This window comes from Monodon monoceros, unplaced genomic scaffold (genome assembly GCF_005190385.1).
Source record: "Monodon monoceros isolate NGI ecotype Baffin Bay Population unplaced genomic scaffold, NGI_Narwhal_1 Super_Scaffold_16, whole genome shotgun sequence".
Taxonomy (NCBI): Eukaryota; Metazoa; Chordata; class Mammalia; order Artiodactyla; family Monodontidae; genus Monodon; species Monodon monoceros.
The window spans coordinates 112,681,291-112,692,890 of NW_021703772.1; the positions used below are offsets into that span (position 1 = coordinate 112,681,291).

The 11,600-nt window shown below is 60.3% G+C and overlaps 1 protein-coding gene across 1 annotated transcript; it reads left to right on the forward strand.

The window, feature by feature from the left end:
- Nucleotides 1-81: 81 nt before the first annotated feature.
- Nucleotides 82-4,149, forward strand: INHBB (inhibin subunit beta B). The gene is made up of 2 exons (XM_029225963.1): nucleotides 82-529; nucleotides 2,961-4,149. Exons 1-2 carry the CDS (start codon nucleotides 82-84, stop codon nucleotides 3,734-3,736), a joined length of 1,224 nt encoding a protein of 407 aa, XP_029081796.1. The 3' UTR covers nucleotides 3,737-4,149.
- Nucleotides 4,150-11,600: the final 7,451 nt, after the last annotated feature.

Sequence of the window (11,600 nt, forward strand, 5' to 3'; positions counted from 1 at the left end):
GCGCGCCGGGAGCCCGGAGCCCGGCCCTGCGCTCGGCTCGGCTCGCCTCGCGGCGGGCGCCCTCGTCGCCAGCGGCGCACCATGGACGGGCTGCCCGGTCGGGCGCTGGGGGCTGCCTGCCTTTTGCTGCTGGCGGCCGGCTGGCTGGGGCCCGAGGCCTGGGGCTCGCCCACGCCCCCGCCGTCGCCCGCCGCGCCGCCGCCGCCCCTGCCGCCCGGAGCTCCCGGCGGCTCGCAGGACACCTGCACGTCGTGCGGCGGCTTCCGGCGGCCCGAAGAGCTGGGCCGGGTGGACGGCGACTTCCTGGAGGCGGTGAAGCGGCACATCTTGAACCGCCTGCAGATGCGGGGCCGGCCCAACATCACACACGCCGTGCCCAAGGCCGCCATGGTCACAGCCCTGCGGAAGCTGCACGCGGGCAAGGTGCGCGAGGACGGCCGGGTGGAGATACCGCACCTCGACGGCCACGCCAGCCCGGGCGCCGACGGCCAGGAGCGCGTCTCCGAGATCATCAGCTTCGCGGAGACAGGTGGGTCGGCCCGCGAGCGGCCCTCGCTCCCCCCTCCACCCCCTTCCCGCCGGCTCTGGCCGCCGCCGCCGCCGCCGCCGCCGCAGCCAGCGCGCCCTGGGGGGAACCCGGACTCCCGGCCCAGCCCGCTCGCCTCGGGCCCTGTGCGCTCCGTCCCGGTCGTCGTCCTCTTCCCGCGGGCAGCAACCCCTTCCCGCTGCCCTACCCCCGCCGCGGAGCGCTCTGCTCTCCACCCCTGCTCTCCGAAACGGGCCCCAGCGCCTCCGGGTGCGCGCCCCCCTCCCGGCCAATGCGTGCGGCCCTGGCTCCGCGGGCATTCGCTCGGTGATGGCTTAATGTTTTTGTTTCCCACGATCGGAGTGTAGGCTGAGCAGTGTGGATGGAGATGGGTGTGCTTGTTGATATCCGTGGGCCGGAGGAGTGTGTGTGTGTGCCTGTGTGTGTGAGTGTGCCTGCGTGAGAGGCCCCTGGGGCCGCTTCCATCGCCGGGTGGTGTGGGCTTGCCAGGATTGCTGAAGCCTCGCTGGGAAGAGCTAGGCAACCTCTCTTCCGATTGTGTGGGCACTGGAATCGGGCGGAAGGCAGGCTTCTCAACAGGTCCCATCATTTACGCAGAGAAAGACAGTGGCTCGGCTCTGGGGCAGCCCCGTGCCTTTCGGCTCGCCTGGCAGCGGCAGCAGCTCCTTGGCCTTAGAGCCAGTAGAGTTCGTAGTTAACAAAGGGTCGGAGTCCTTTCTGGAATTTTCCCCCGGCCCTGGGTTGTAAATTTCTACCACTGTCTAAATGTAAAAATCAAGCAAGGAAAAATACCTTTCCAACTTTAAAAGAAGGAGTAAAATGTGCTCGTGCTGAAATACTGCAACTGCTTTCGGCTCCGCTGTCCTTTTCAGGACTTGAATGAGCCCGGTGGCTTTTGTGCCTGGAGCTCAGCCCCATTTGTGCCCAGGGGACTTCGGAGAAGGTTGCAGGGGGAAGCCCTGGGCAGGGTGGGGTGGGCAGGGAGCCTTGGGGGGGTTGGTGGCAATTGTGTCCCCAGGCTGCAAATGCCCCCCCCCCCAAGGCAGCGGGCAGACTGTGCTGGTGCCTCCTGGGGATGAAAAGGGATGAAAAGTTTTGCATGGCCTGGTGTGGAGCAAAGCAGAGACAATCAGGGCTGGTTTGTGCTTAGAAAGAAACACGTTGCCGTTTTAGCTGTCGGACAGTCAGGGGAAGCTGGACATGCAATTAGAGAGCTTGGATTAAACGGTGCTTTGGGGCCCCGAGTAGAAATGTGATTCTGGAAGGTCGAGGAGGCCTTTTGGTCCCGGTGGCACAAAATGACAGCGGGGGCTGTTATATTTCTGGTCCGTTTCACGGAGCCAGCTCTTTGACTTATAAATAACAGATTCAGGTCACAGGCAGCTCGTCCAAGACCAGCTTTTAAGGCTGCACTTTCCCCCATTTCAAAGTCAGATGTCTGTTATTAGAGGAGCCAGGCGGGGCCTGAGGAGGGGGCTGGGAGGGGGGCAGTGGTAGGAGGTTTGATAAAACCAGTGGAGGCCACACAGTTGCCTTATTTGTTCTTCCTGCAAAAAAAAAAAAAAATGTAGAGGTTGTCAGAGAGAAGGGTCACTGAAATGTAGGATGAGAGAGGAGTCCTCTTGGTTGGCATGGCCTCACTTCTGCTTGAGCTAAATTATTGAGAAAACTAACAAGCCAGTTCTCCTTATCCATGGAGATTTCGAACGTGCCGTTCACGGGGAGCGAGGGTCTCGTGAAATGGGTGGGCCTCAAGTTTCAGGGCCCAGTGTCCTGTCCCTTGGAGCTACTCGGAAACGAGGCTGCACTTTGCAGCTTGCAACGCACACGTTCCTGTGTCAGAAATCTAAGCAGAGCTGGCTTGTCTGCAGTGGAGGTTCCACTGGGGGTTGGATCAGATCATGCTTAGGTAAACACTGCAAAGAGGCAGTAGGTGGCTCAGCTGGATTTTGCAATGCCCTAAGTTAACCAAAAAAAAAAAAAAACAAAAAACCCAAACTCTGCTAGAACAACCCACCCCCAAATCCTCAGCGAGATCCTGGTTTTGTTTTTCGGATTTCACAGATACCCGTAACAACTTGTTAAGATCTTGGCCTCCTGACAAGTTCCTCTGTTGAGCTTTGAGTTCTGACAGCCTGTCTCCTGGGAACCCTGGCCTGGGAGAGGTGAGGCCGGGTTTTCTAGGCCCGGACCCTCCGACTCCAACCTGGTCCAGGTTTCTCGATGGGAAATGATTTTCTCCGCCTCTGCCGGGTTACCATCAGAGGCCCGGGCCCCAGGAGAGGTATTTGTGGGCAGGACCGGCCAGCTGCGTGGCCAGTGCAAAGCCCAGCATCACGCGGCAGAGTCCCTGTTTCCCGGCGCCTCACGTTCTCCTTGATCTAACTTGGCCTGCTCTCCCGCTTCTCCGCAGATGGCCTGGCCTCCTCCCGGGTCCGCCTGTACTTCTTCATCTCCAACGAGGGCAACCAGAACCTGTTCGTGGTGCAGGCCAGCCTATGGCTCTACCTGAAGCTGCTGCCCTACGTGCTGGAGAAGGGTGGCCGGCGGAAGGTGCGGGTCAAGGTGTACTTCCGGGAGCAGGGCCCCGGCGAGCGCTGGGCCGCGGTGGAGAAGCGCGTGGACCTCAAGCGCAGCGGCTGGCACACCTTCCCGCTCACCGAGCCCATCCAGGCCCTGTTCGCGCGGGGCGAGCGGCGGCTCAGCCTGGACGTGCAGTGCGACGGCTGCCGGGAGCTGGCCGTGGCGCCTGTGTTCGTGCACCCGGGCGAGGAGGCGCACCGGCCCTTCGTGGTGGTGCAGGCGCGGTTGGGCGACAGCCGGCACCGCATCCGCAAGCGGGGCCTGGAGTGCGACGGCCGGACCAACCTGTGCTGCCGGCAGCAGTTCTTCATCGACTTCCGCCTCATCGGCTGGAACGACTGGATCATTGCGCCCACTGGCTACTACGGGAACTACTGCGAGGGCAGCTGCCCGGCCTACCTGGCGGGGGTGCCCGGCTCGGCCTCGTCCTTCCACACGGCCGTGGTGAACCAGTACCGCATGCGGGGGCTGAACCCGGGCACCGTGAACTCCTGCTGCATCCCCACCAAGCTGAGCACCATGTCCATGCTCTACTTCGACGACGAGTACAACATCGTCAAGCGCGACGTGCCGAACATGATCGTGGAGGAGTGTGGCTGCGCCTGAGGGCGGGGCTCAGACGGTCCTGCGGCGGGGGGCACGCCGTGCGCGGCCGGGGGGCCGTGGTGGTGCCGCTGGGCTGCCCGGGAGGTGCCCGGGGGAGGCCTGAGATATTTTCCTACTTCTTCATCCAGCCATCAGTCAAAAGCGGAGGGAGAACCCTCCACGGACACGGCAGACTCGACAGTGCGCACGTGGACGCGCACAGCCGGTGGCACCCTGCCACCCACACAGCAGCCTCCGCGATAGCAGCGAACGGATGCGGTGACAAAGGGCAGCTCAGCCCCAAACGCCTGTCACCCGGAGAGTGGGGTGAGCAGCCACCATCCCCACCAGCTGGCCTGGCCACTCTGAATCGCGCCTTCCGAGCACACAGAAGAGCACAAAGACAGAGACACAGAGAGAGAGAGGGAGGGAGACCCGCAGAGGAGCAGCAGAGGCGGAGGTGGGGAGCGGGCCGCGGGCGATGGCCGCGTGTCCCCTGTCGCCTGTGCAGGGCCCGCCGTGCCGTGGCATCTCTTGGCTCCGACGCGTGGGCTTGGTTCCCCCGCCTGGGATCCTTCCTGCTGCGGCACCAGGGCAGCCCCCATCCTTTCCCACCCTTGGAGAGGGAAGGAGGCCCAGAAAGGACATCACCTGCCGGAGACGGTGGGGCTGTGGCAGTGACCGTTTGACTGTTGCTTGGGTCTCTGCCTTGACTTCTGTGTGTGTGTGTGTGTGTGTGTGTGTGTCTGTGTGTGTTTTGGGGGTGGGGAGGGAGGGAGAGGAGAAGGGTCTTAATTTGATGCTTTAACTGATCACTAGCAGTTGAATGGTCATTCGTTCCGGTTGTACAATTGAAAAGGGACTTTCCTACCAGGTCTGACCTTTTAAGTTAAAATCTGAATTGTTCCAAGTGGAAAGAAAAAAGTTGCAATCTGCCCTTCCCTGGGGAGATTCCTCTAGGACTGGTTGGGGAGGAGTGGAAATGACTCTTAGGCAGGTGGGGGTGAGCTCTTAGGAGGAGGGAACGGTGGGGTGAAGGCGTTCTGGAAATGCTGGGGGGGGGGGTGCCCCCTCAGCAGGGGGCGAGGGAGCACAGCAGTTTAACTGGTCTTGGGGAAACGGGGGAGGCTTTCAGCTGCTTTGCAGAAGTGGCCCACGTGGGCCCCCGGCCACCAGCGCCGGCCACAGATGTGGCCCCCGCCTGCTCGCCCGCCCGCCTGCCCCTCCTAGCACTTGCACACCCGCCTGAACGCACATGATACAGCCCTTGCTTATCCGCGTGTGTCCTGAAGTGGCCCTTGGTGGAGCATTGAGCTCACTCGCCCCCAGAGGTCCAAGTGCCACGTGAGCTATGCAATTTAAAGGGTTGACCCACACTAGATGAAACTGGACTCGTACGACTCTTTTTATATTTTTTATACTTGAAATGAAATCCTTTGCTTCTTTTTTAAGCGAATGATTGCTTTTAATGTTTGCACTGATTTAGTTGCATGATTAGTCAGAAACTGCCATTTGAAAAAGAAGTTATTTTTCTAGCAGCAAAAAAGAAAATACAGTTAAATGTATTATACATAATTTTGGAACCAAAGAGGCCAACAGATCAGTTTTAATTTTTATTAGATGGTGAGGCCATCTTATATGAGGTGGACGTTCTGAACAATCCTTTGAGTGGCCTGCCAGTGTTTCAGGGTATAAATGGATTTTGTTTATTCAGTTTGATGTGTCTTTTCTATCCTTACACACCCAGAAGGTAGAGTAAAAAAGACGATGGTAGGATGCAGGTGTGTATCCTTAAATCCCCATCTTTGTGTTTATTTAATAAAGCTCCCCTTAGGTTCTGTTTCATAATAATTTAAAACCAAACAATTTTCCCGTAGACTTGCTGTTAAAGTATTTTACATTTGTGTACAGTTCAAGAAAATAAAAGATGGAGTGCCACGGGCTTCCTGCCTTGTGTGGTGTCTGGGGTGGTGGGCTCTGGGCTCGAGGGGGCAGCTGCGGGGGGAGGGCGAGTCCCGGTGTACGGCTTTGATGCCAGTTGCCTCCCTGGGCAGCTCCCGGCATTCTCTGAGTCTTTGCCACGAGCTCGGATGTCAGGCAGAGAGTCTAGGAAAAGTGGCAGGAGATCCAAATGAAGGACAATTAGCAAATTCATGAATTACACATTTGTTTACTCTTCTAGTCCCGAGACTAATCATGTTGCACCAAGGCCGCGTCTAGTACCGTTTGAAAGTGCCGGTTAAGCCCCTTCCCTGGGAGCAAATGTGAAACCTGGGAGGTTGAAGCCCACCTGACCCCATGCCCATCCCCATTTACTAACAGAGGCGACTGCGACCCGGAAGAGGTTACCGTCTTGGGATGGAAGCCAGAAATAAGGCCCTGGGGATGCCAGGTGTCCTCTCCCGTGGGGATTTTAACTGGCAGTAGGTGGTGGTGGTGTTAGTAGTGACACCGGCCCAACTGCGGTTGCAGGGATGCCCGGAGATACCCAGCGGATGCTGTTGTCAGGCCGCCCTTGTATCATCACGCCTTTGTGGGACATGGCGTTTCCCAGAGTTTGGAATCTGAGGCTCAGAGAGGTTCAGGGCTTACCTGAGGTCACGGAGACCTGACAGGCACCCTGGGCATTTGAGTCCAGGTGCCACGGCTGGTCCACCTGTTCCCCTGGCAGGACCGCAGGGCTGAGGCCTTGCTTCATCAGAGGCCCTACGGGGACAGAGGGGCTACAGCGTGTGGTTTGGGGGTCACAAGTGGTCTTCCCAGAAATCTCAGGACATTTGAACAAGTGGGACCTTAGGGGTTATCTAACCCCATTAAGCCAACAACTGGGAAACTGAGGGAGCTCTGGGCAGCTGGAGGGCCACCTCGATTCACATGGCCAGCTAGTGGCAGGACGGCAGCCTATGGCCTCTGTCTTTTTCTAGTCTTTGCCCGGCCAAGAGAGCTGCTGCCCTGCCAGGCTTTCGTCTGAGGGGTGCGTTTGTTCATCTGTGATGTCTCAAGATGGTATAAAAGTTAACAGGGGCAAAGAAGAAAATTTCGCAAAGACAGGCCTGGCCTGGACGTGTTAGGGTATAAAAGCCACCATCCAGTTGTCCCCGGCCCAGGAAGTTTTGCCGCAGTCACCAGGGTGCCTCTGCTCTTTTGACGTTGAGCATCTCCGGGCGCCCTCCTGGGTCACAGGGTGGCCCACGGGTCCTGCGGGGGCCCCAGGAATGGCCTGGGATTCCGAGGTTGGAGGCCAGCGGCCGGCAGACGTGGTCCCCGAGTGGCGCCCTGCTGCCCTGTGCTGGTCTGTGCCTTGAGGGTTCAGCCCCGCAGCTGCCCCCCGCCGGGGCGATGGCGGGTGGCACTTGCTGTCCCCCTGAGGACAGGCTATATCCCTGTCCCAGGGCTGGGCCTCCTCCCCCGCAGGGCTGTGCGGCTTCCTCCCTGTGCTTCTGTGGTCCTTGCCTCTCTGTTCTTTCCTCCCGGTGGCTTTTCCCCACATTCTCTCCCTCCCCCTCTTCCCAGGGGTCCTGGCCTAGGGTCCCACCTCTCCCCAGAGGTGCCCCTGGAGCCTCCACTGCAGCCCAGAGAGTGAGCCTCCTGTGCTGCCCACCTCCCCCCTGGCCCAGGCCTTCCTGCTCTCCTCCCCTCTGTCCCTCTCTTCCTTCTTCAGGCCACCAGGCCATTAGCCTCTCACAGGGCCAGTGCGTCAGGCTGGGCCAGCCAGAGCCAGAGCAGCCAGCCCCACCCGCCTCAGCTATTTCCACGCTCCGGATTCGCCCTTGGCTGACCTTCAGACGTGCCTCGAGCCCTCAGCGACCCAGTGGAGTCTGAGGCTGGGGTCGGGGCGGGGGGCGGAGAGGACCCCCCACTCTTTCCTCTTGTCGCTTCTCCCCATTTCCCAGATGGGCAGACGGAGGGTCCAGGAAGCAGGGCCTCCAGGGGTGTCCTGCATCTGCTTCCTCTCCCAGCCCCCTTGGGCGTGATGCCGTGGCCGCCCGGCGGCGGGGCTGGGGATCCCTGCTGCAGTTCCAGGCGAGGGCTGCTGCACCGGGCCGGACCCCTGGCCCACCTGGAGCTTGCGCTGGCCCCGCACCATGCCCTCGGCAAAGCCCTGTGGGAACTCTTGCTGGGGACCCCCAAGGGGCCTGGCAGGCTCCCCTCCTGGGCTTCCTGAGAGGGCGGGAGGGGGCGGGGAGGCCACAGGCTGTCGCCAAGCCACGGAGACGGCTGCAGGCTGGGGAAAGTGTGCCTTTGCAGGCAAAGAAGCCGAAACAAAACACCCTGCCAGTGGCCAGAGGCCCCGGTCGCTGGGCTTTCAGTGGGATGTTTGGAGCAAGCGGCAGATTACCTGCGGGCTTTGCCGGAGGGCCGGGCCTGCGGTCTGCGAGGCCTGGGGTGAGCCGTGCTTGGGCGCCGGGCCGGGCCGCATGGGGCTGGGGATGGGCTGCGGGTGAGGCTGCGTGACGTGCGGCTCTGCGCCTGGAGGTGCGTCTGCCTGTCTGCTGAGCCGTGGAGGGTGTGGGGCTGTCTGTGTCCGTGGCCGTGCGCGGTGGGCTGTGCGTGAGTTTGCCCGGGTCTGAGGTTGTGTGGCTGAGTGAGTGTGAGTCCCTGTGGGGTGTGAGACTGTGATTGTGGGGTGTGGTTGCTCGGTTGTCTGTGTGTATTTCTTGCCATTTTCATTTTCTTCCTTGTCAAAAAATGATGCCCTTGGCCAGTTATACACGGTGATGGGGTTCGTTATATTTTTAAATCTGGGCTAGATCACCCTCCTGCCAGACAGGTGCTGGGAGCAGGCGTGGGTGCAGGCACCATTTCTGTGGCCCGCGTGTTTGCCCTCAGTGTGTTTTCACAGCCCCGCTGCCCTGCCCTGGCCGTTCAGTGCCGGGTGGGGGGGCGTCACTGTGGTGTCCCTGCAGCCCCAAAGCCGGAGCACTTTGGAAGTAGAATGGGGACTTCCCTGGTGGTGCAGTGGTTAAGAATCCACCTGCCAGTGCTGGGGACACGGGTTCGAGCCCTCGTTGGGGAAGATCCCACGTGCTGCGGAGCAACTGAACTCTTGCGCCACAACTACTGAGACTGCGTGCCGCAACTACTGAGCCCGCGTGCCGTGACTACTGAAGCCTGTGCGCCTAGAGCCTGTGCTCCGCAACAAGAGAAGCCACCGCAATGAGAAGCCTGTGCACTGCAACAAAGAGTAGCCCCCGCTCGCCGCAACTAGAGAAAGCCCGCGTGCAGCAACAAAGACCCAACGCAGCCAAAAAATAAATAAATAAATTTATTTAAAAAAAAAAAGTAGAATGGCACTATCTGGTCAGTCCTTTAGTCATTCAACAAACATTTCCTGGGTGCTTGCTCTTATTTATGCATCATCTCAGTTTAGTCCTCACAACAGCCCAGGGCTGGATGGGGAATAGGTATCATTATCCCCATCTTATGGATGAGAAAGTTAAGTTTGAGAAAGCCATGCACTGAGGTTGGAACAGCTCATAAGTGGCAGAGCTGAGACTTGCTTCCAAGAGTTGTTTCCACAATAACTCATAGCCACTGGGTTGCCCAGGAGGAGGGGAGCGGGGGGCCCGTGGCTGTTCTGGGGCCTCCCTGGAGGAGAGGAGAGGCTGGGGCTGAGGGTCTTCTTGGCTTTCAGTTGGGAGGGGGCCACCCACTCACTCATGCCAGGCCTGCTGCCTGGGATACCCAGAGAGCCATGGCATCTGAAATTTGAACGGTTCCTCTCTGGCTGTGGGGACAGCCCCATGCTGTCCCAAGCCCCATGCCCTTCCTGGCCAGGTGTGAGGGGTTTGGCTGCTGGGCCCCTTGGGGGTGGAAGAGGCGGCCTGGAGTGTGGGCTCAGAGCCACCTGCCCCCACCATCCCCCCGCCAGGTTTTGTGATCCTGGCCTAACCTCTCAGTTGCCTCATCTGTAAAATGGGGACCGCGACAGTGCCCACCACGGGGCCCAAAGTGCAGGCGGTGCCGTGTGCATTAAGGTGCTTGGAACAGGCCAGGCTCCGATGGGTGTGGGTTCGTTGTTGCTGTTTTCTGTGTGTCAGGAGTGGTGCCTGATGCCCTTCCCGAGCCCCTCCCTTCCGCCCAGAAGCCCTCCCCGGAGCACACTCTTTCCTTCTCATTCAACGAACATTCACAGGGGCTGCGCTGACAGTGATGTCTGCTAACATTCATTGAGAACTTACTGCCAGCAAATGCATGGCTTCCTTACAGCCTCCCTGCTGGGCAGCTGATGTGTGCCCATTTTACTGATGCGGAAGCTGAGGTTCAGGGAAGTGGAGTGTCTTGCTCAAGGCCTCACAGCTATTCAGGGGAGAGGCTGTGTCTGTGCCTTCCAAATGTGCACCCTTTCCCTTCAGTGTTCTCTAGAGAACCTCAGGGCCCTGAGCCCCAGGGGACTGGGGGCTGCGGAGGGACTGCTGTTGGCTCTGTCCTGGAGAGGCCCTGGAAGTGGGATGCGGGGCAGCGCAAGGTACTTTGCAGCCCTTGTCTGGAATGAGGGATGTGGGGGCCTGGGTCTGCACAGCCGTTACTGCAGGGCCTTTGTGGGGAGCACAAATCAGGTCCCCGGGTCCCCAGCTGGCTGCGCTCAGGCTGGGTTCTTCCTGGCCCCTGTAGGCATGTGTGCGTGCATGTGCGCGTGCGCGCGTGTGTGTGTGTGTGTGAGTGTGAGAATCTGGATGAATTCTCCACCCCTGAGGGAGCTCTGGGCCTTGTGGGGAGAGCGCTGGGCCTCCCTGAGCCTGCATCCTGGCTTCTCGGCCTCTGGGGAAGGCTCTCACTGGCTTGAGGCTGTCCGGCTCTGGGACGGAGCTTTAGGGCGATTTCACTCCTAATGGAGCTAAGTTACTGACACTGTCCACACTGGCAGATGAGGCTCCCAGGGGCCGCCTCTCACCCCCTGGGCCCCAGCACTACTCTAGCGGGTGAGCGGCTCTGAAGCAGCTTCCTAACTTTGCTGCCATGGGAGGGGCTCTGAGGACCACCTGGGCCCCTTCGAGGCCTCCTCCTTCCCACAGGGGGTTGAGCAGCCCCCTCAGCACAAACAGCACAAGGGGCCTTGGCCCGGCGGCCCTGCAGCCACTCCCCGACGGCCCGAGGCAGCCTGCAGGTGCAGCTTTACCCCTGGGGGTCTCAGGTAAGTCCTGCTTTGGGGGCCGGCAGGGCTGGTGCTGCCTGGGCCCTGCCAGGTGGCCACAGGCTGGTCCTTTCACCTGTTTGGTGATGGCAGCTGCAGGCCAGCACTGCAGTTGGGGGAATCACAGATCTTCTTCCAAAAGACACCCGTGACCTTCTCCAGCTCCTCCCGGGCAGTATCAGGAAAACTCGGCCAAGTCTGTCGCTCCCGTATAAAACCCATCCACGGCCCTGCAGCTTCGGGAAGGAGTCTGCTGGCTGATGGGCTCACCAGGACCCCAGGCCTGGCTGCCCCCTTCCCCCGGAGCCCCCAGGTCTCTCCATGCCCCCAATGCTGGGGCTGCAGTTCCCATCCAGAGCCCACCGCCTCACCTCAGTGCGTCCCAGATGCCCTTCCTCGGCTGGAACACGTGTTCTCCTCCTCTTTGCTTGGCTGCTTGTGCTTCACACTCAGCGCTCTGGAGGAGCCCCGACTCCCAGGCCGCCGATCGGGCGCACACCTGCCTCCGTACGAGGCTGCCAACCTGGACTATAGGGTACCCGGGGTCTGCGCCGTTTACCCCACCAGCGTCCTGAGCCTGGGGCCGGGGAAGCGCTCCACACACAGTTGTGACATGAGTGAAGGGACAGCGGTCTCGGGGTGACCCCCCCCCCTCACCAACTTCCCTGATGGAACAACTGAGGCTGGGGGGGCCACAGGACCAGGGAGAGGCTCAGCCCTGGCGAGGACCAGATGCTGGCTCTCCTGACC

Bases quoted from the DNA above. Each gene is read 5' to 3' on its own strand.
- INHBB (XM_029225963.1), top strand. From the start codon at position 82: ATGGACGGGCTGCCCGGTCGGGCGCTGGGGGCTGCCTGCCTTTTGCTG. The intron at 530-2,960 runs GTGGGTCGGCCC...GCTTCTCCGCAG, and splicing joins CATCAGCTTCGCGGAGACAG to ATGGCCTGGCCTCCTCCCGG.